This window comes from Manis pentadactyla, chromosome X, assembly GCF_030020395.1.
Source record: "Manis pentadactyla isolate mManPen7 chromosome X, mManPen7.hap1, whole genome shotgun sequence".
Lineage (NCBI taxonomy): Eukaryota > Metazoa > Chordata > Mammalia > Pholidota > Manidae > Manis > Manis pentadactyla.
Window position 1 is genome coordinate 9297796 of NC_080038.1, and position 24707 is coordinate 9322502.

Consider the following 24707-nt stretch of genomic DNA (forward strand, 5'->3'; position numbering starts at 1 on the left):
GCCTGGTTAGTCCTTGGATGGCAGATGAAAGACAAGAGGCAAAGACAGCGAGTCCCTGGGTCTCTGGAGAAAAAAACAGGCTTTGTTCAAGGCACATCTAGGATTAATAACCCTTGCTTTACAATCTGGACATTAAGTGACATTTCTGTGTTAATTTCTTAAAATCACCTAATTTTCTTTATTTTTGTATTTCTGTATGTCATTTTTCATTGGGGATCAGATATAAAGCAGGAAGGGGGTAAATTCAAAGGTATCCAGAGAATCAAACTAGACACACTGATTTAAAGGGTGTCGTGTAAAGAGGTGGATGCTCCTGGTCCATCCACAGTTCAAAATGCAGCTCCATTTGTACTCACGACCCAGGCTGTTTCATCGCAATGGGGTGCCACCTGCTAATGTCTAAAATGTTGATGAGACTAAGGTCAAAGAAAGCCACCCACCCAAAAAGCTATTTTGATAGCAACTATTGACAGTAAATTCAGTTAAAGAGTCTTCAGCTTATATTTTCCAACTCCAAAAATTTCAGGGTAAGTTACCATTGCTTAACTGCATTACTTGAAATGCTACTGGGAACGTTATCATTATGATAACCTCTGCGTAAAACATTTTTTTTTTGCAATCTCACCATCATTTTAATTTTGTTTGCATCTCTAGTCATTTGCACAGATGTTGATGGAGCTGTATTTTTGCCTCAATGTCTATTGCAATATTCTTATTGCATTCTACAGGTCCTCCAGTAAACGTTACTTGCAATATTTTTATCAACAGTTTTGGATCAGTCACAGAAACCACCATGGTAAGTGCTACAATGCCACTGGCAAGAGACAAACATGACTTGATTATGCCATGAACACAACCTGTCAAATTTTCTATTTATTGTTCAACTTGCAGGGCCTCCTGTAAATGTTACCTGCAACATATTTATCAACAGCTTTGGGTCAATAGCAGAAACTACAATGGTGAGTGGGACTGAGCATTGAAGCCATCGTGTGAAGGAATGGGATATGGGATTGAAGAGTACTGTTATGTATTTGTGGGACATTTACTGAGTGCCAATTTCCAAGTTCACTTGCCTCTAGAAAGCAATTATTTATACTCTTTCACTTTAGAATGTCACTAGTCAAGTGTTCATTACTTAAAATTCAGTATCTTTTATCCAGCATGCCAGAGAAATTTTGGAAACACTTGATATTAGGTTAGATTAAGGTAGAATTATCAGTAAGAAGCACGGTGTATAGTTATGGATATTTAAATACTTGCATTGCCAATATTTCAGAAATACACATTTAAAAGTTTGGAAGATATTTTTATAGCCAGTCTTTTTCATATAATGGAAGTTTTACCATAGTCAAGCCTCAGAAATGCTACATTTATGATATATGCCTAGGGACTGACTTATAATCAACATACACAGACACACATAAACACAGTTTTCTTGGCAATAGAAAGTAGTTCCAAGTCCATAGCAATTACACCACATGGATGGCTTTTCCAAAAATAATTAACATAAAACTTATTAAAATCTCATCATAATCTATGTGCAAACATTTCATGTACATAAAAAAGGTTTCAGATACTATAAAATCCACCATTTGTTACAATGTCACGGTGCTGGTGTTGCCTGTGACCCAACCTGCTAGATCAGTAGCCTTATGGTGCTAAGCTATAGTGTGGAGATAGTATTTTAGGTGAACTATTTTCTTGACCCCATACAATTTATTTTAAGTCCTAAGTCAGTTGGCCGGTCCTAATTTTCATGACTATGCAAAGTACACAGCCACATTAATGAATGAGATCAAAATAAAATATAGTTGAGCTTGACTAAGGACTATGGTGGCTGATGTCCTAGAAACACTTAAATGAAATAAGCATAATGCCATTGATAAGTAAAATCCAGTGTCTCCTGTCTTTATGAATTTTCTCTTCTCAGCTAGGATCTGTTTAACAATTTTCTGTACTTTTTGCTGCCCTTGATGCTAGAAAGAAAAAACTTTACTGTTTACCACTGTTTTGCCCTGGCAAAATGAGACATAGTACAACTCCACTAACCCATCTTAATATTACTCTGACACAGCATTGTCCAGAAATGAGATTTCTGGGGCTTTGACAGGATGTAGTGCTCTCAGAATTTTACTCAAATAAGATAGTTTTGATAGGGTTATTAAATGAGTCATAAGCAAAGCTGCACACGAAAAGAATAATCCAACTTGGCACCTGGCATTCAGCTTCTGTCTCCTGCCTCTTGGTCTTATCCTGATAACAGAGGGGCGAATCTTCCAGCTGCCTGAATTACTGGCACCAGCTTTACACGATGGCATTCAATGACAATATTTGCACGACCTAATGCTGATTGCATTAATTAGACTCCTAAGTTGCTTTGATTAAATCTCATTGCATTTTACCCTCAATCAAAAATGTAAATGTGCACCTTTTCAATGTTCATTAATGCAAAAAAAAAGCAGCTCAACATTTAAGGAGGTAAAAACGGAAACTGGATATCCTTGTTTTCCTGTCTTAAACAGCTAATGAAGGTGTTTAATAAGTGGGCTTCTTATGCACTTCTGGAAATTTATTAAGGTGTCCTTCATCATCTTTCCTATGAAAAATTTTGGAAATCATTGCTTAAGTGTAATACCAATGGCTTGTATAAGACAGATTGAATCGTATGGTCAGAAGGGTGATGTGTATTATGCTTCTTTTATTTTTTAGCTTTTGATGTAATGATGAACTTTGTTTGGTTTTTAAAAAGTACCTTTTATTTTCTTCAATTATGGCTTTTTTGTGAAACTAAAAAAGAGTAATTTTTGAACCTCTATCATGCTTAATCAAAGAATAAATCCTCCTGCCATGGAGGGGTAGAGACTGGCAAAAGGCCAGACGGTAAATACTTAAGACTCTGAGAACCAGACAGTCTCTACCATAACTATTCAATTCTGCCCTTGCATGAACACAGCCATAAATAACAGTAAGCAAATGGGCTGTGGCTGTACTCCAAAAAAACTTTACTTACAAAAACAGGCTGTGGCCAAACAGGGCCCACAGGCCATAGGTTGGCAACCTAGGATGTAAGTCATCAATATTTAAATGAATGTTACTCAGTTGCTCTTAAGAACTTGAGAACTGCTCCTCCTTGACAAGGTCATCTTCCAGGATCCCTGAGGCCCAACCTGGGAACAATCCCCCAGATGCACCCACATCCACAGAGTGCTGCACAGTCCTAGCTTCCTTTGCCAAACCCCTAAGATTCTATCATCCGCAAATTACCCACACTTCCATACAATTTGACTCAAAAAATGGTTACAAAAGTTGAAAAGAACCAGATTCTTCCCTGAATTGTCTTTAGTTGGAGTCAGAACATCAGACCCTTAGCTTTTATGTGCAGTGTATGTGGTTGTTGAGGACACTGATGAATGCTTTTGGGGGGTTGATAATATTTTGCTTCCTCTACATTTTCTAGAATGAATATTGCCAAGAATGCTTCAGAGTTTTGAGTTTCTAAACATATTGATTTTCCCCTCTTCCTTCATGTCCCACTCTCATCCTATGACCCTGCTAGCATCACTGAAGGATTTCGTTTGGATATTTGTTTCTAAATAAGAGGCAATGCTAATCTGTTTTAAGAGCTCAATATGATTTTCTTTTGGTGCTATGGAGTCAGCCCCTCTTATATTTGATGAAATTGCACTAAATTTTTGTTGGAACTCCCTGCCCACACAGTATAGGCTCACTTACAGACCCAATACCACCTCTCACATCTTTGATATGTTAGTATTGAAGATGTGTACTCAGAGACAACACATTCGTGTTATTCTAAGGAGTATTTTGAAGGATCATGATGATATACATTATTCCAAAATACACACTTTTGTTCATTTAGAGTCACAGTGATCTGTTGATGGTCATTGCTGGTTGACCCTGTGTTAAGAGTATCCCGTGGAACGAATATTTTGTGGTTCCAAAAAACTTAAGAGACTAGTAAGGGATTTGATGAGACAGGTTGTATTTTGTTTTTGGGAGATCAGTTTACCATTTCCTTCCTTCTCTCCTACTAGTCTTTAGCTGCTGATGGCAAGTGATTAACAGGATGAGGAGTATATTAAAACCCCCTGTTTCCTGATATAAATGCATAATTTGGGAATATTGCCAGTAAAGCAAGAATATCTGCATGCCATCTGCATGCAGCTGTCCCCAAGGCTAAGCCATCAGAAAACGGAGAAGAGATAGTTTCCTCCAAGCTTCCAGATGACTTCCTGGAAGGATGTGGGTGGACAGAGTGTGATTTGGATCTCTGGGTACCGGGCCACTACCCATGCTTCAGCCACAGATCCTGACCTCTCCCCATTTAACAGATTGGAGGGGGACGGGGAGCCAGAGCTGAAAGTGCATAAAGGAGATCCACTCAGAGAGCAGCTCCAGAATGTGATTCCAGTTCCCCCAAATGAGAAACCCTCCATGTTCTGTGGGTTCCTGCTGCAGGGTGAAGAGTTGTTTTATCTCCGATCTGAAGTCACATTCCTGAAGAACTCGCTAAGAGGTAGACCGCTCCTTGTGCGAATGCACGCGGTGCTGTAACTGCTGAAATGACACTTGAAGCTCCCTTTCATTCTATAGCTGCAGAAGCAATTCCTAAGGAGACACTAACTAATCAGAACTAGCCAATAGCTACAGTTCTTATTTCTGACTTCTTAAGGAGGAGCTGAGATTCTGCCACAAGCTTGGCATTTTGTTAAACTGAGATGTAAGGTAACCTTGGTCTCTAAATTAATGATGCAATATTAAAGCCTGAATTCATCATAAAGCAACTGCTCCCCCCAATTTCAAATTCAAGGCTGACTCTCCATATCAAAAATAGCCCAGACTCAAGATGATGAAAACTTTACTGTAGTGTAGCTGGAGGTTAAAACCAAAGTGCCGCATAGGCACTGGGAGGACTCAGCAAAGCATATCCTCGTCTTTGATAACTTTGTAACACAATTGGATTGAAAAATGTATACATGTAAGAATAATAAGAGAGTAATAGTAAGGTTTAACAGGAGTATGTATGAGACAGAGTGGCAATCTGTATGTACAAATGCTAGACTAAATATAACAGTACCGAAATAATTCAATTTTAGGAAACAATCATTGTGGCATGGGCATAGTACTAGAAGGTATCAGAAAATGTGAAATTTTTGAAATTCTAAACTTGATAAATTATATAATAGTGTGGCATGTAGGCACTTGTAATACCTGTATTGAGAGTGTAACAAAGATATAATTCACAAATAAAAGATGTGTGCACATACTTATACACACATATCCATATATATATATATATATATATATATATATATATATATATATATAATGTTTCCATTACCTAATCCAATACCTAGATAGTCAATCATTAGAAAACAAATTTTAATACAAGGAAATGTATCACTTATTTCAAGTAGAATGTCTCTGGAGAGAGAAGGCAGTGTAAAAGAAAATTCAGTCCACATCTAAGCATGTGTCTTAATATTTACTCCCCCTTTAATATTTCATTAACCCTAGAAGCAAAAAATAAAGACAAAGAAAGACTATAGAACAATATAACTATCTCCTGTGGTTTGGAATATGAGAGAATAAAACTATCTGTAAATAAACAGAGATGATGCATAGAGAAATCACATGGGTCGAGTTTTTACCCTACATTGCAATTTATAGTGAACTGAAAGAATTACGGAGGCCTAGGCCTAGAAAGCCTTTTCTCTGGCTATCTACTTCTCTAGATCCTTGGGCATCCTTTTCTATTCTTAAAGGTTTTAAGGGTTGCTATTTATTTTAGAATAGTGTATATCATCATAAACAAAATTATCAAAAATTTTAATTCCTATACATTATAAAGAACAAGCACTTCCACAAGATCGAATAACAGTCTTATTTCATATGAATTCTGTCATTGTGGCATAAAATTTATCTTCTCTAAGTGTTCTACTTATCCTTGCTTACAAAGAGGAGGACTAATTTATTTTCATTGTTAGATATTTAATGGTTCTAATGTGATATGATAGGTTCAGTGCTCTTTTTAAAGTTCTAATATTGAGAGAGTCTGTTTTATTATTTTCTCTATATAAAATTTAAAATAGAAAAACCAGGAAACACTGAAGAAGAATACTCATGGGAAAGACTTTTTAGAAAGATGTACATTAGCTGTGAAAATTTATATTGAGATATTTTTAAAGATCAGTGTTTTCATGTTGAATGTTACTGATATAATGTTCTTTAGAATCTTTCAATATGCATCTTTAAATCATTATCTGGCTCAAAGGAGGATTGAAAGGATATTCTCCTGGTCATTTTGCTGCTCAGTACACTCTACCTGGCTTCTCATGGCCTCTCCCATACTGTGATTATTTCCTGGGTTGGGGGGTGGTTGCTCATTGGCCTCCTGATGGCCTAAGATATTTAATCCATTCTCCCTTGTTATTTCCACCTGTCATTACTTCCCATATTTAGAGTTTCTCTATCCCCAGAATTGTCTAAGGAATGAGACCTTTTTCTCTCCTACTTCCTATTGAAACAAGCTCACAGACCCCCCCCCCCACAAAAGAATTTAAGGATAACTGATTCTCACTCTAAGAGAAATAAAAGGTTGGATGTCAAACACTGGAGAAACTGAATCCCCCCACCCCACCTCAGGAAACCTTAAGACAATCTCACAGTTGATGTATCTAGTGCATACTTATATGCAAATTTGATTACTATATTTTCAATAGCACCTTTTTTGATATTCTACAAATCATACACTCCCACTCTTTACTCACACAAAACTCCAAAGCCTTCAGTAACTCCTGTTGCCGATAAAACATGGAACTGGTAATCTTCCAGTTACAACCCTCTGGCCCCTTAGACAATTCCAAAATATACGATGGGGAGGACTTTGAGGTTCTGCCATTCCCTTGGTTCACTCCCATGGGGTATAATCCCCAGAAAAAGTCAGCTGATGAAATTTTCCAAGTCAGAAAGTCCTTCTGTTGTACAATGGAGAAACTTAAGGCTATTTTTCTTCATATTTCAGCCTTTCCAAACTGATGACTGATTTTCAGAAGTTAGTAATTCTTTGATTATTAGCATTCTTTAGGCCTACATTGGGCACTCTTTACAAGAACTGCTACTTCTAAAATACTCTATCAGCCTGATTATCAGGATCGCTGCATTTTTTTAAAAAAAGTCATAGGAATTTGGAGAGTTTAGTAACAGGTAGAAGGAACTGTATTGAAGTTCTTTTCCATAAACTCTGAACTTTATAAACTTAGCTTTTTTTCTTTTATCCCATTTTTGCCTGGGACTGAGTGAGTTCCCTCAGTGTGAGACTTTGGGGCTAAAACCGGTAGGTTCTCAGGCAAATCACGACAAATTGGTCACCATTAGAGTAAACAGTGATCAAAAATCCAGGTGCCAAAAATGTGGACATGAAGCAAATGGTGAGAACGGAAAAGGAGAGTAAAAAGGAGGGAGAATGCATCACCGTAAATGACCACAAGTGGCAAGGGTAGACGATTAGCTCTGAGACATAGTCCCATTTGACAGGAAGTACTATTGGAGTCTGTTCTGTCAAGCGAAGCAACAGTTTCCATGAACCTAAAGACCTTTGAGTAGAAATCCCCAGAAGAGCAGTCAGTGCCCCAAGCTGATTTCTTAGCACAGAAGAAGATTCCCAGACCATGGGGGAATGACACAGTGTATGTGAGCCTCCCACAGGGAGGAACATCTTTGTTCGAAGGTGCTCAGATTAGGAAGACATGAAAAAGATCTCTGTTTTGATGAAGCATCACGGCAGCTACTATAGATTGACAACCCAGTCAGAGAAATTATAAACTATTTAAGAATTTTGAATGTAAGTAGCTGTGAGGGAATTATCTTGTCAGCATGAAGAATCTTAATATTTATGTTGGTGAATTTAAAAAATATTGCCCCATCATGTCAGAGTTTTATAATAAGATTTCCACTTCCAAAATTACGGAGTAGGCTTCCTTCTGCCCAGAGCACCTGAGCCAAATGAAAAAGAGGTCATGCCATTTCTGATTTGGAAAATGAATCTGTTTTATCTGACAATCTGCCATCACAGACTGACTTCTATACTCAGTGTTACCTTTTCCTATAGGAAAAATCAGCTTGAGTTAGAATTATTTCCTCCTAGAATGAGCACTTTAAACATAAAAAAAAAAATCAACCAAGCTAGCCTATTCCATTAGTGTTCTGGTTTGGTGGAGTCTTCTTTCTTTCCCACCTCCGTTCCCTCTCTTAATAGAACAGAGTGGTTTCTTTTGGCCAAGATATACACAACCTGGTTTACTCAGACATTAACACTGCACCAAATCAGGGAGATGAGGGAGGGGGAAATGTCAGTGGACCTCTTACGCCAGAGTGAGCGATAAGTAACTCTCAGTGCCTGGCATTTCTGTAGGACTACCGAGTGAACATTTTTCTGAGACAACAGTGGAATGATTCACGGCTGGCATATAGTGAATACCCTGATGATTCTCTGGACTTGGACCCATCAATGCTGGACTCCATTTGGAAACCAGATTTGTTCTTTGCCAATGAGAAGGGTGCCAACTTCCATGATGTCACCACTGACAACAAATTGCTTCGGATTTCGAAAAATGGCAAAGTGCTCTACAGTATCAGGTAAGCTTCCTTTGGCTGCACCTGCTCACTACTCTATTTTTCTCTTGGCCTAGAGCTGCCTGATTCTGCAGGTCCAGATGCATATGAATATTTGATTTTTGTGGGCTCTTGTTTATCATTTGGATCTTAAATTGGTGAGAGTGACAGAGGTTCCCGTGGTCTCAGAAGTATGATTCTCCACAACAGAAATATATGTGGTAGGATGGTGTGTGTGCGGTGGTATCTTGTACATACATGCACAAAAAAAGTGGTTTTGATTGCTTCAATAACGGAAGTACAGGCCCTTTAGTTCAATTAATCATTGAGTATAATGTGCAAACTATCATTTCAAATAGTTCTGCCATTCTATTACAACTGCACACACAAAACCATTCAGTGGCTTGGCATGGTCATAGACAGAATACTTTGGGCTGGGTGAGTGGAAAACTGGTTCTAATCTCAGCTGCTTCTAGCTAAACATGTGACCTTGATCTCAACTTTTCTTGGGCTTGAGCTTGAGAAATACAACTCCTAAGATCCATGTTTGCTTTTATATTCAAATATGATCTTCTCCAGAATCTTCATTACTCCAAACTAAAAATGATCTCTCTCTTTTCTGAACTCTTGTATACAGTTTCTCTGTGAATCTGTAAGGCTCTGTGTCTTCTTACCTCATAATTAGGCCATTTCTGTACATGAATTTAGCACAAGAATATGAACTTTTAGAATCAGACAAACCTAGAATCAAATGCAAACTTTGCCACTTACTAAGTTACATAACCTTTAACCTTCAGTTACCTTAATGGTAAAGGCAAAACACCATATTTATCTCTGAGTCTTCTTGTGAGAATGAATAATATAGAACAGAGGTCAGCAAATATTTTCTGAAAGGCCAGATAATAAGTATTTTAGCTTTTCAGGCCAGACTGTCTTACTCTGTTGCAACTACCCAGTTCTGCCACTGCAGCATAAAAGCAGCCATAGACATACTCAAACAATTGGGTGTGGCTGTATTTCAATAAAACATTTTTATTTACAAAAACAGGTGGTGGACTAGATTTGGCCGTTTGGCCATAGTTTGCCAAACTTTGATGTAGAGTATATTAAAAATACTTGCCAAAGTACCTGACACAGAGTAATGATGGCTGTCTGTATTTTAAAGCTAAATACTTAGTATTCTTTCTAAATACTAAGCTCTTTAACGCCAAGATATTTGGATTTTATACCACTTGTAACCCCTATCAAAGGGCCAAGATGGTGTATTGTATATTAGAGATAAGTGATACGTTGAATAAATATCGACATTTTAAGGTTCCTTTATAGAATCCCCTCTTTCTCTCCAATCTTATTACCAAAAAAAAGGGGAGGAAGGGACAGTTAATGCCTTTGCATGTAATTTTCACAAGTTTGTAGACTCACCGCCATCAAAACCTCATTTCACAACTCTATTTATCATTTAGGTTTGTACTATATATTCCATTCTTAACCTAGTGATTCCACAGCTTGCTGATGGCTGAGAGCCCCAACGTCTTGTGGAATGAAAGAGGCTGCTCATTCATAAAAAGCGGCAGTCCCTGCTTGCACAAAGAGCCAGCAAACTTCCCTCACTTCTTTTAAAGGAACTTTACATTTATTTTTATAAAATATTTTAAGGAAACAGAATATTCCACATGGTGATGCATTTGGTGTAAGGTACACTACTGGGCACAACCTAAGTTGATGTGACTTGATGACACGAGACATATGTAGAGTATGTACTGGGACAGAAAGTTATAGAAAGGGGCACAGGGTACCAGCTGCTCCTGTTAACCCTCCAGGCCTTGGGTGGCACTTGCTGTAGTAAATATCTGGCATCATGTACTGCTGAAATAAAACATTTTTTTCTTCTCTTCTATGAAGGCCTTTCCTATCTAGAACCATGAGGAATATAATGTTCCCAAGACCTAGAGGAAACCTTGATCTATCTCTGGTCCCCAGTGTAGCATATTACAAGCTGTACTTGGATTGGGTGGAGTTTGTTCAGGTTTATGCTTTTCCTTCATTGTGGCTATTCTGTGAAATCAGAGGAAAGTTCCTTGGTGTACAAGGAACAGCTTTTGGCAGATTTGAACTGCAGGAATCTAAGTATTTGCCTGGAAGGCTTTTCAAAGAGCCAGAGCTGAGTAAGATGTACAACCTGCCCTGGAAGGGCTCCAGTCTAACAAGGCAGGCAGACATAAGATAAATTAAATAATAGGAAAAAAATAGTGAACAAGGAAAAGAAAAGTGGCTCTAACTTTGCAAATGAATTGTGTGATTCAAACAGTGTTAGAATTTGGGGATTGACACCCACACTGTTTACTTGAGTCACTGAATTCAATTTAACTAGAGGGCAAGGAGTAATTAGTGCTAATATTTGCCCAGCTGCAGGTCCAATTCAAGTTTAAGGCCAAGCAGTGTACAGTTTCTGGTGTCTTAAAGATTCTGGGAAGCCCCTGCTGATGTTCCATTAGGAAGGACTTTCCCTCTACTCTCAGGTTTACAATGCAAATACAGCTGGGAGAGAGAACCCACTCGCCTAAATTCATACTAAGCTGTAAAAAGCTGATAGGAAATTTTCTTTCTGATGTAGGCTTGATGTCTGAGAAGAATAGTGAGACTGAGCATGTTGGATGCCTGCAAAGAAATAAGATAGGACAGAGGGCTGAGAAAGATACAAGGAAGGGGCACAATGGCGGGACCAAAGATAAACTCATGAATGGCCTTCACCCTACACATTTAAATAATTACTTAAATATCATTTCACATTAAAAAATAATGTTCTGTGGGGATGTTTTAAATCTCATTTTCCTGAAACCTAAAGCAAATGAATAATAGCATTTCATTCAGGAACAATTCAATCTCATGCTTTCTTAGCTTTGTAGGAGCAGAGGTAGAATGAACTCTGCATGGAAACCAAGCCCAAGGCGTTGATGGCCAAACAAAATGCAAAGAGAACCATGCAGTCCATTGACTTCATAACAAGCAAGCTCACACTTTCCAAGATTTTATATATCTGTTTTCCAAAAGGTAGGGATTGAAAAAAAAAAAAAGACAGTAGACCAGGACTCCATAAGTGACCTGAAGATTCAAACACTTGAGGTACTTTTGTGAAATTCAAACAAATCTTTTAAATAGGAACCAAACGTCTTAGTTTGGCATTAGAAAATTTCTGTCAATAATGCAGGCCACAGTCTTTGTGGATGAAAAAGTGCCAAATCTACTTCTGTGTATTTGTTTTCTGATTTCTTCTTTAATATTCACTTCCCTAATGTGTTTGATCTTACTGTTTTCTTTTTAAGTTTTTATTGACCTACCCCATTAAGTATTGATCATCCCCGATCAAAGTATAAATGAGGACACACGTCTTGCTTTCTACTCTCTCTTTAGAAACAGTCAAGCTCTAAATTCATGTTCCTTAAAAAGGCCTGACTCTGTAGCAGAATAGTGAGGTGAGCCTTGAGTATTGTACATATTATTGCTCAAACAATATTTGTTGACTTGAATGTAATGAATCACAGTAGAAGGCAGGGCATCATGGCATGTGGTGTGCAGTATGAAAGAAAAAAGGAAAAGGTGACCATTTTTGGAGAGAAGCAGCTTGTCTCAAGCTTCCACAATGTGTTTGCTAATATTTGCTTTCTTTCTGTACTTTCCATTACTTCTGACAATTTTCTGCCATAATTCTTTTATAGAAGCGCAGGATCTTTTGGTATTATTTTGCAAAATAACCCAACACCCTTGTTTTATCAATGGGAAAGTGACTCCTTTCAGAAGTTAGGTTAGGTAAAATACTGAAGCCCATAAATAGAAAAGCTAGGACAATAATCAAAGCTCTTGACTTCTATTTCAGTGCTATCATCTCCTACCTGACATTAATTCTTCATTTACTCCAATTCAAGTCCAAAGACCCAAACAAACATAATTCCAAAGATGTGTCATTTTGGAACCAAACTTTTTAGGACTTACTTTTTTAGAATAAATGTATTTTTAATTAAGGTGTCATTGATATACAATCTTATAAAGGTTTCACATGAGCAACATTGTGGTTTCAACATTCACCCATATTATCAAGTCTCCCCACACACACTCCATTGCAGTAACTGTCCATCAGCATAGTAAGATGCTATAGAGTCACTACTTATCTTCTCTGTGCTATACTGCCTTCCCCATGACCCCCCTACATTATGTGTGCTAATCATAATAACCCTTAATCCCCTTCTCCCTCCCTCCCCACCCACTCTCACCACCCCCTTCCCTTTGGTAACCGCTAGTGGGACTTATTTTTCAAAGGACTATTAGAGGAAGAAGGTAAGATTAAATGAGAACATAAGGTATCTTCAAATTTTGCAAATGTCTGAGTAGACTTTAAATTCAAGGTGCAACAATTGACTTTCAAATAGGAAGATCTATTTGATAGTTTTATTTAGCCTATGCAGCTTACATAGCATATCTACTTTCTGAAAAATTTTACTATCCCAGGGATCAAAGGTTGAAAAAATCCATTAAAATCATTAAGTCAACTCCCTACCTTCAGGCAACCTGGTAGGAACTCATTCTATTTTTATTTATTTTTTATTTTTTTTATTTTTTTTTTATTTTTTAATTTTTTTTTATTGAAGGGTAGTTGACAACAGTATTGCATTACATTAGTTTCAGGTGTACAACACACTGATTCAACATTTATATACATGATAATTCTAGGTACCAGGTATCACCATACCAAGTTGTTACAATATTTTGACTATATTCCTTATGCTATACATTACATCCCGGTTACTTATTTATTTTACAATTGGAAGTGTGTTATATATATATATATATATATATATATATATATATATATATATATTTTGTGAGGGCATCTCTCATATTTATTGATCAAATAGTTGTTAACCACAATAAATTTCTGTATAGGGGGGTCAATACTCAATCCACAATCATTAATCCACCCCAAGCCTAATTTTCGTCAGTCTCCAATCTTCTGATGCATAACGAACAAATTCTTACATGGAGAACAAATTCTTACATAGTGAATAAGTTACATGGTGAACAGTGCAAGGGCAGTCATCACAGAAGCTTTCGGTTTTGTTCATGCATTATGAACTATACACAGTCAGTTCAAATATGAATATTCATTTGATTTTTAAACTTGATTTATATGTGGATACCACATTTCTCTATTATTATTATTTTTAATAAAATGCTGAAGTGGTAGGTAGATATGAGATAAAGGTAGAAAACAGAGTTTAGTGTTGTAAGAGAGCAAATGTAGATGATCAGGTGTGTGCCTGTAGACTATGTGTTAATCCGAGCTAGACGAGGGCAATAAACATCCATGTATGCAGAAGATTTCTCTCAGAACATGAGGGGGGAGGTTCTAAGCCTCACCTCTGCTGCTCCCCATTTTCTCACCAGATGGCCCCCTGCGACTGTGCCTGTCTTAGGTTGTTCCTCCCTTGAGGAATCTTACCCGTCTCTGGCTAACCAGTCATCTTCCGGGGCCATACAGGGAAATGTAAAGTTGGTAAGTGAGAGAAGCCTTATTGTTTGAAAAGGTTAGCTTTTTACTTCTTTGCATATTTATGCCCTGTGGCTTCTATGCCCAGCATTTGTCTTGAGGTGTCTTTACCACTTGGAAGAATTATGATACTCGGTAAATTCGACATGTGGCACGAGTTCTATTTAAAGGTTGTGATTAGGTAGGAAGAAGAAAAGCTATAGAAGTAGCAGGCAGAAGAAAACCTGGGAAGATTGATTATTTCTTTGACATATCTTCTTGTAGAGTAACTTCAGCATGGATAGGTTTTAAACTACTAATTAAATTGTGCACACACATTAACATAATAGGAATATAGTTACCTAACCAAAGCATACCTGTAATTACCAGCCATCTCCAGTGAAACCAAGAAAACCAGTTAGGCACCTTAGGCATTTGTGAAAACTTATCTATGATATGGTGGATATTGTCCAACTGAACTTAAACAGTCTGAGAGAATTCAGATAAACTAGAACAACCCATTCCTGGGGACTGTTCATATCCCATATGTTCTTTTAACGATAAATAGTCTGTGATTGTAAGATTTTGGAGTGCTACAATTTGCACTTCTCCTAATTCTTGGTTGAGTTCCAACAGTATAGATCCAGTCCAATTTTTGTTTTACTGTATGCACAGGCCAGCTTAGATATCTCCTTCCTCATTCCCATGGCAAGTCGAGGAACTGGTGGGATGAGTGCATCTACACCTGTGACAGTGCGTGGATCTTTGTTGGAGTTTTTTTTTTTTTTTGCTGATCATCTTCTGTCATGAGTCTTCCCGAGAGTGCTGATGTTGGAAGTTCTTTTTCATATCGTATCTTAGTTCATTTTTGGGGTAGCCCAATTAGGCTTTGATCCTCTGTATAAACACAAACAGACCCTTTGCCTACACTTTTATATGCCCTTTATATCATTGTGTAGAACTCATTAGAGGTCACCACATAGGAACTGCTTTTTTTTTTTTAATCATTAATCTACACTTACATGACAAATACTTTGTTTACTAGGCTCTCCCCTATACCAGGTCCCCCCTATATACTCCTTTACAGTCACTGTCCATCAGCGTAGCAAACTGTTGTAGAATCACTACTTGTCTTCTCTGTGTTGTACAGCCCTCCCCTTTCTCCCACCCCGCTATGGATGCTAATCTTAATACCCCTCTTTTTCTGCCCCCCCTTATCCCTCCCTACCCACCCATCCTCCCCAGTCCCTTTCCCTTTGGTACCTGTTAGTCCATTCTTGAGTTCTGTGATTCTGTTGCTGTTTTGTTCCTTCAGTTTTTCCTTTGTTCTTATATTCCACAGATGAGTGAAATCATTTGGTATTTCTCTTTCTCCGCTTGGCTTGTTTCACTGAGCATAATACCCTCCAGCTCCATCCATGTTGCTGCAAATGGTTGGATTTGCCCTTTTCTTATGGCTGAGTAGTATTCCATTGTGTATATGTACCACATCTTCTTTATCCATTCATCTATCGATGGACATTTAGGTTGCTTCCAATTCTTGGCTATTGTAAATAGTGCTGCAATAAACATAGGGGTACATTGGTCTTTCTCATACTTGATTGCTGCATTCTTAGGGTAAATTCCTAGGAGTGCAATTCCTGGGTCAAATGGTATGTCTGTTTTGAGCATTTTGATGTACCTCCATACTGCTTTCCACAATGGTTGAACAAGTTTACATTCCCACCAGCAGTGTAGGAGGGTTCCCCTTTCTCCACAGCCTCGCCAACATTTGTTGTTGTTTGTCTTTTGGATGGCAGCCATCCTTACTGGTGTGAGGTGATACCTCATTGTAGTTTTAATTTGCATTTCTCTGATAATTAGCGATGTGGAGCATCTTTTCATGTGTCTGTTGGCCATCTGTATTTCTTTTTTGGAGAACCGTCTGTTCAGTTCCTTTGCCCATTTTTTAATTGGGTTATTTGTTTTTTGTTTGTTGAGGCGTGTGAGCTCTTTATATATTCTGGACGTCAAGCCTTTATCGTATGTGTCATTTTCAAATATATTCTCCCATACTGTAGGGTTCCTTTTTGTTCTATTGATGGTGTCTTTTGCTGTACAGAAGCTTTTCAGCTTAATATAGTCCCACTTGTTCATTTTTGCTGTTGTTTTCCTTGCCCGGGGAGATATGTTCAAGAAGAGGTCACTCATGTTTATGTCTAAGAGGTTTTTGCCTAGGTTTTCTTCCAAGAGTTTAATGGTTTCGTGACTTACATTCAGGTCTTTGATCCATTTTGAGTTTACTTTTGTATATGGGGTTAGACAATGGTCCAGTTTCATTCTCCTACATGTAGCTGTCCAGTTTTGCCAGCACCATCTGTTGAAGAGACTGTCATTTCGCCATTGTATATCCATGGCTCCTTTATCAAATATTAATTGACCATATATGTCTGGGTTAATGTCTGGATTGTCTAGTCTGTTCCATTGGTCTGTGGCTCTATTCTTGTGCCAGTACCAAATTGTCTTGATAACTATGGCTTTATAATAGAGCTTGAAGTTGGGGAGTGAGATCCCCCCTACTTTATTCTTCTTTCTCAGGATTGCTTTGGCTATTCGGGGTCTTTGGTGGTTCCATATGAATTTTTGAATTATTTGTTCCAGTTCATTGAAGAATGTTGCTGGTAGTTTCATAGGGATTGCATCAAATCTGTATATTGCTTTGGGCAGGATGGCCATTTTGACGATATTAATTCTTCCTAGCCATGAGCATGGGATGAGTTTCCATCTGTTAGTGTCCCCTTTAATTTCTTTTAAGAGTGACTTGTAGTTTTCAGAATATAAGTCTTTCACTTCTTTGGTTAGGTTTATTCCTAGGTATTTTATTTTTTTTGATGCAATTGTGAATGGAGTTGTTTTCCTGATTTCTCTTTCTGTTGGTTAATTGTTAGTATATAGGAAAGCCACAGGTTTCTGTGTGTTGATTTTGTATCCTGCAACTTTGCTGTATTCCGATATCAGTTCTAGTAGTTTTGGGGTGGAGTCTTTAGGGTTTTTTATGTACAGTATCATGTCATCTGCAAATAGTGACAGTTTAACTTCTTCTTTACCAATCTGGATTCCTTGTATGTTTTTGTTTTGTCTGATTGCCGTGGCTAGGACCTCCATTACTATGTTAAATAACAGTGGGGAGAGTGGGCATCCCTGTCTAGTTCCCGATCTCAGAGGAAAAGCTTTCAGCTTCTCGCTGTTCAATATAATGTCGGCTGTGGGTTTTTCATAGATGGCCTTTATTATGTTGAGGTACTTGCCCTCTATTCCCATTTTGCTGAGAGTTTTTATCATGAATGGATGTTGAACTTTGTCAAATGCTTTTTCAGCATCTATGGAGATGATCATGTGGTTTTTGTCTTTCTTTTTGTTGATGTGGTGGATGATGTTGATGGACTTTTGAATATTGTGCCATCCTTGCATCCCTGGGATGAATCTCACTTGGTCATTGTACGATCCTTTTGATGTATTTTTGAAGTCGGTTTGCTAAAATTTTGTTGAGTATTTTTGCGTCTACGTTCATCAGGGATATTGGTCTGTAGTTTTCTTTTTTGGTGGTGTCTTTGCCTGGTTTTGGTATTAGGGTGATGTTAGCTTCATAGAATGAGTTTGGGAGTATCCCCTCCTCTTCTATTTCTTGGAAAACTTTAAGGAGAATGGGTATTATGTCTTCCCTGTATGTCTGATAAAATTCCGAGGTAAATCCATCTGGCCCGGGGGTTTTGTTCTTTGGTAGTTTTTTGATTACCGCTTCAATTTCGTTGCTGGTAATTGGTCTGTTTAGATTTTCTGTTTCTTTTTGGGTCAGTCTTGGAAGGTTGTATTTTTCTAGGAAGTTGTCCATTTCTCCTAGGTTTCCCAGCTTGTTAGCATATAGGTTTTCATAGTAGTCTCTAATAATTCTTTGTTTTTCTGCGGAGTCCGTCGTGATTTTTCCTTTCTCATTTCTGATACTGTTGATTTGTGTTGACTCTCTTTTCCTCTTAATAAGTCTGGCTAGAGGCTTATCTATTTTGTTTATTTTCTCGAAGAACCAGCTCTTGGTTTCATTGATTTTTGCTATTGTTTTATTCTTCTCAATTTTATTTATTTCTTCTCTGATCTTTATTATGTCCCTCCTTCTGCTGACCTTAGGCCTCATTTGTTCTTTTTTCCAATTTCGATAGTTGTGACATTAGACCGTTCATTTGGGATTGCTCTTCCTTTTTTAAATATGCTTGGATTGCTATATACTTTCCTCTTAAGACTGCTTTTGCTGTGTCCCACAGAAGTTGGGGCTTAGTGTTGTTGTTGTCATTTGTTTCCATATATTGCTGGATCTCCATTTTGATTTGGTCATTGATCCATTGATTATTTAGGAGCGTGTTGTTTAGCCTCCATGTGTTTGTGAGCCTTTTTGCTTTCTTTGAACAGTTTATTTCTAGTTTAATGCCTTTGTGGTCTGAAAAGTTGGTTGGTAGGGTTTCAATCTTTTGGAATTTACTGAGGCTCTTTTTGTGGCCTAGTATGTGGTCTATTCTGGAGAATGTTCCATGTGCACTTGAGAAGAATGTGTATCCTGTTGCTTTTGGATGTAGAGTTCTGTAGATGTCTATTAGGTCCATCTGTTCTAATGTGTTGTTCAGTGCCTCTGTGTCCTTACTTATTTTCTGTCTGGTGGATCTGTCCTTTGGAGTGAGTGGTGTGTTGAAGTCTCCTAGAATGAATGCATTGCATTCTATTTCCTCCTTTAGTTCTATTAATATTTGTTTCAGGTATGTTGGTGCTCCTGTATTGGGTGCATATATATTTATAATGGTTATATCCTCTTGATGGACTGAGCCCTTTATCATTATGTAATGTCCTTCTTTGTCTTTTGTTACTTTCTTTATTTTGAAGTCTGTTTTGTCTGATACCAGAATTGCAACACCTGCTTTCTTCTCTCTGTTGTTTGCTTGAAATATCTTTTTCCATCCCTTGACTTTAAGTCTGTGCGTGTCTTTGGGTTTGAGGTGAGTCTCTTGTAAGCAGCATATGGATGGATCTTGCTTTTTTATCCATTCTATTACTCTGTGTCTTTTGATTGGTGCATTCAGTCCATTTACATTTAGGGTGATTATTGAAAGGTATGAATTTATTGCCATTGCAGGCTTTAAGTTTGTGGTTACCAAAGGTTTAGGGTTAGCTTCTTTACTATCTTACTGTCTAACTTAACTCGCTTGTTGAGCCATTATAAACACAGTCTGATGATTCTTTATTTCTCTCCCTTCTTATTCCTCCTCCTCCCTTCTTCATATGTTGGGTGTTTTGTTGTGTGCTCTTTTTAGGAGTGCTCCCATCTAGAGCAGTCCCTGTAGGATGCCCTGTAGAGGTGGTTTGTGGGAGGCAAATTCCCTCAACTTTTGCTTGTCTGGGAATTGTTTAATCCCTCCTTCATATTTAAATGATATTCGTGCTGGATACAGTAGTCTTGGTTCGAGGCCCTTTTGTTTCATTGCATTAAGTATATCATGCCATTCTCTTCTGGCCTGTAGGGTTTCTGTTGAGAAGTCTGATGATAGCCTGATGGGTTTTCCTTTGTAGGTAACCTTTTTTTTCTCTCTGGCTGCCTGTAATACTTTGTCCTTGTCTTTGATCTTTGCCATTTTAATTATTATGTGTCTTGGTGTTGCCCTCCTTGGATCCCTTGTCATGGGAGTTCTGTGTACCTCTGTGGTTTGAGAGGCCATTTCTTCCCCTAGTTTGGGGAAATTTTCAGCAATTATTTCTTCAAAGACATTTTCTATCCCCTTTTCTCTCTCTACTTCTTCTGGAATACCTATGATTCTTATATTGTTCCTTTTCGTTTGGTCACTCAGCTCTCTTAAAATTCTTTCATTCCTGGAGATCCTTTTATCTCTCTCTGCATCAGCTTCTCTGCGTTCCTGTTCTCTGTTTTCTAGTCCATTAATGGTCTCTTGCATCTTGTCCATTCTGTTTTGAAGTCCTTCCAGAGCTTGTTTTATTTCTGAATTCTCCTTCGTTAGTTCTTGCATATTTCTCTGCAAGTCCATCAGCATGGTTATGACTTTTGTTTTGAATTCTTTTTCAGGAAGACTGGCTAAATCTATCTCCCCAGATTCCTTCTCAGGGGAAGATGTAGCAGATGCTGACGCTGTCTGGGTTAGTCTTGTCTGGATCATATTTTTTTGCCTTTTCATGTTTTTTTTTTTTTTTTTTTTTTAATTATTATTTTTTATTGAAGGGTAGTTGACACACAGTATTACATTACATGAGTTTCAAGTGTACAACACAGTGGTAGAACATTTATATACATAATTCTAGGTTCCAGCTATCACCCTACCAGGCTGTTACAATATCTTGACTATATTCCTTATGCTATACCTTACATCCCGTTTACTAATTTATTTTACCATTGGAAGTCTGTCCTTTTTTTTTTTTTTTTTTTTTTTGTGAGGGCATCTCTCATATTTATTGATCAAATGGTTGTTAACGACAATAAAATTCTGTATAGGGGAGTCAATGCTCAATGCACAATCATTATTCCACCCCAAGCCTAATTTTTGTCAGTCTCCAATCTTCTGAGGCATAACAAACAAGTTTTTACATGTAGAACAAATTCTTACATAATGAATAAGTTACATAGTGAACAGTACAAGGGCAGTCATCACAGAAACTTTCGGTTTTGCTCATGCATTATGAACTCTAAACAGTCAGTTCAAATATGAATACTCATTTGGTTTTTATACTTGATTTATATGTGGATACCACATTTCTCTCTTTATTATTATTATTTTTAATAAAATGCTGAAGTGGTAGGTAGATACAAGATAAAGGTAGAAAACATAGTTTAGTGTTGTAAGAGAGCACATGTAGATGATCAGGTGTGTGCCTGTAGACTATGTGTTAATCCAAGCTAGACCAGGGCAATAAAACATCCACGTATGCAGAAGATTTCTCTCAGAACAGGGGGGTGAGGTTCTAAGCCTCACCTCTGTTGATCCCCAATTTCTCACCTGATGGCCCCCCTGCGACTGTGCCTGTCTTAGGTTGTTCCTCCCTTGAGGAATCTTACCCGTCTCTGGCTAACCAGTCATCTTCCGGGGCCATACAGGGAAATGTGAAGTTGGTAAGTGAGAGAGAAGCCTTATTGTTTGAAAAAGTTAGCTTTTTACTTCTTTGCATATTTATGCCCTGTGGCTTCTATGCCCAGCATTTGTCTTGAGGTATCTTTACCACTTGGAAGAATTACGATACTCGGTAAATTTGATATGAGGCACGAATTCTATTTAAGGGTTGTAATTAGGAAGGAAGAAGAAAAGCTATAGAAGTAGCAGGCGGAAGAAAACATGGGAAGATTGATTATTTCTTTGATATATCTTCTTGTAGAGTAACTTCAGCATGTATAGGTTTTAAGCTACTACTTAAATTGCACACACACATTAACATAATAGGAGTATAGTTACATAACCAAAGCATATCTGTAATTACCAGCCATCTGCAGTGAAACCAAGAAAACCAGTTAGGCACCTTAGGCATTTGTGAAAACTTATCTATGATATGGTGGATATTGTCCAAATGAACTTGAACAGTCTGAGAGAAATCAGACAAATTAAAACAACCCATTCCTGGGGACTGTTCACATGCCATATGTTCTTTTAACAATAAATAGTTTGTAGTTGTAAGACTTTGGAGCGCTACAATTTGCACTTCTCCAAATTCTTGGTTGAGTTCCAACAGTATAGATCCAGTCCAATTTTGTTGTTTTACTGTATGCACAGGCCAGCTTCGATATCTCCTTCCTCATTCCCATGGCAGGTCCAGGAACTGGTGGGATGAGTGCATCTACAGCTGTAGCAGTGCGTGGATCTTTGTTGGGGTTTTTTGATGATCATCTTCTGGCATGAGTCTTCCAGAGGGTGCAGATGTTGGAAGTTCTTTTTCATATTGTATCTTAGTTCATTTTCGGGGTAGCCCAATTAGGCTTTGATCCTCTGTATAAACACAAACAGACCCTTTGCCTACACTTTTAAATGCCCTTTATACCCTTGTGTAGAACTCGTTGGAGGTTACCACACAGGAACTGCCCTTTTTTATTTTTTTTTTTTGCTATCACTAATCTACACTTACATGACGAATATTATGTTTACTAGGCTCTCCCCTATACCAGGTCTCCCCTATAAACCCCTTTACAGTCACTGTCCATCAGCATAGCAAAATGTTGTAGAATCACTACTTGCCTTCTCTGTGTTGTACAGCCCTCCCTTTTCTTCTACCCCCCCATGCATGTTAATCTTAATACCCCCCTACTTCTCCCCCCCTTATCCCTCCCTACCCACCCATCCTCCCCAGTCCCTTTCCCTTTGGTACCTGTTAGTCCATTCTTGGGTTCTGTGATTCTGGTGCTGTTTTGTTCCTTCAGTTTTTCCTTTGTTCTTATATTCCACAGATAAGTGAAATCATTTGGTATTTCTCTTTCTCCGCTTGGCTTGTTTCACTGAGCATAATACCCTCCAGCTCCATCCATGTTGCTGCAAATGATTGGATTTGCCCTTTTCTTATAGCTGAGTAGTATTCCATTGTGTATATGTACCACATCTTCTTTATCCATTCATCTATTGATGGACATTTAGGTTGCTTCCAATTCTTGGCTATTGTAAATAGTGCTGCAATAAACATAGGGGTGCATCTGTCTTTCTCAAACTTGATTGCTGCATTCTTAGGGTAAATTCCGAGGAGTGGAATTCCTGGGTCAAATGGTAAGTCTGTTTTGAGCATTTTGATGTACCTCCATACTGCTTTCCACAATGGTTGAACTAACTTACATTCCCACCAGCAGTGTAGGAGGGTTCCCCTTTCTCCACAGCCTCGCCAACATTTGTTGTTGTTTGTCTTTTGGATGGCAGCCATCCTTACTGGTGTGAGGTGATACCTCATTGTAGTTTTAATTTGCATTTCTCTGATAATTAGCGATGTGGAGCATCTTTTCATGTGTCTGTTGGCCATCTGTATTTCTTTTTTGGAGAACTGTCTGTTCAGTTCCTCTGCCCATTTTTTAATTGGGTTATTTGTTTTTTGTTTGTTGAGGCGTGAGAGCTCCTTATATATTCTGGACGTCAAGCCTTTATCGGATGTGTCATTTTCAAATATATTCTCCCATACTGTAGGGATCCTTCTTGTTCTATTGATGGTGTCTTTTGCTGTACAGAAGCTTTTCAGCTTAATATAGTCCCACTTACTCATTTTTGCTGTTGTTTTCCTTGCCCGGGGAGATATGTTCAAGAAGAGGTCACTCATGTTTATGTCTAAGAGGTTTTCGCCTATGTTTTCTTCCAGGAGTTTAATGGTTTCATGGCTTACATTCAGGTCTTTGATCCATTTTGAGTTTACTTTTGTATATGGGGTTAGACAATGGTCCAGTTTCATTCTCCTACATGTAGCTGTCCAGTTTTGCCAGCACCACCTGTTGAAGAGACTGTCATTTGGCCATTGTATGTCCATGGCTCCTTTATCAAATATTAATTGACCATATATGTCTGGGTTAATGTCTGGATTCTCTAGTCTGTTCCATTGGTCTGTGGCTCTGCTCTTGTGCCAGTACCAAATTGTCTTGATTACTATGGCTTTATAGTAGAGCTTGAAGTTGGGGAGTGAGATCCCCCCTACTTTATTCTTCTTTCTCAGGATTGCTTTGGCTATTCGGGGTCTTTGGTGTTTCCATATGAATTTTTGAATTATTTGTTCCAGTTCATTGAAGAATGTTGCTGGTAGTTTCATAGGGATTGCATCAAATCTGTATATTGATTTGGGCAGGATGGCCATTTTAACGATATTAATTCTTCCTAGCCACGAGCATGGGATGAGTTTCCATCTGTTAGTGCCCCCTTTAATTTCTCTTAAGAGTGACTTGTAGTTTTCAGAGTATAAGTCTTTCACTTCTTTGGTTAGGTTTATTCCTAGGTATTTTATTTTTTTTGATGCAATTGTGAATGGAGTTGTTTTCCTGATTTCTCTCTCTGTTGGTTCATTGTTAGTATATAGGAAAGCCACAGATTTCTGTGTGTTGATTTTGTATCCTGCAACTTTGCTGTATTCCGATATCAGTTCTAGTAGTTTTGGGGTGGAGTCTTTAGGGTTTTTTATGTACAGTATCATGTCATCTGCAAATAGTGACAGTTTAACTTCTTCTTTACCAATCTGGATTCCTTGTATTTCTTTATTTTGTCTGATTGCCGTGGCTAGGACCTCCAGTACTATGTTAAATAACAGTGGAGAGAGTGGGCATCCCTGTCTAGTTCCCGATCTCAGAGGAAATGCTTTCAGCTTCTCGCTGTTCAATATAATGTTGGCTGTGGGTTTATCATAGATGGCCTTTATTATGTTGAGGTACTTGCCCTCTATTCCCATTTTGCTGAGAGTTTTTAACATGAATGGATGTTGAACTTTGTCAAATGCTTTTTCAGCATCTATGGAGATGATCATGTGGTTTTTGTCTTTCTTTTTGTTGATGTGGTGGATGATGTTGATGGACTTTCGAATGTTGTACCAT

General features: G+C 38.0%; 2 protein-coding genes across 4 annotated transcripts in view; one reads left to right on the plus strand and one right to left on the minus strand.

Annotated features, from left to right (window-relative positions):
- FANCB (FA complementation group B) overlaps positions 1-24707 on the minus strand; it is a 359567-nt gene that overhangs the window by 101752 nt on the left and 233108 nt on the right. The gene's annotated exons all lie outside the window — the stretch shown is intronic.
- Positions 1-24707, plus strand: part of GLRA2 (glycine receptor alpha 2) — a 185758-nt gene that overhangs the window by 39718 nt on the left and 121333 nt on the right. For 2 of the 3 annotated variants that reach the window (XM_036912945.2, XM_036912947.2), the window contains exons 3-4: positions 729-796; positions 8432-8655. In XM_036912945.2, coding sequence (XP_036768840.1) covers positions 729-796; positions 8432-8655 — 292 coding nt within the window. Of the gene's footprint in view, positions 1-728; positions 797-891; positions 960-8431; positions 8656-24707 lie in introns of all 3 variants that reach the window. The other variant, XM_036912948.2, reaches the window with a different exon arrangement.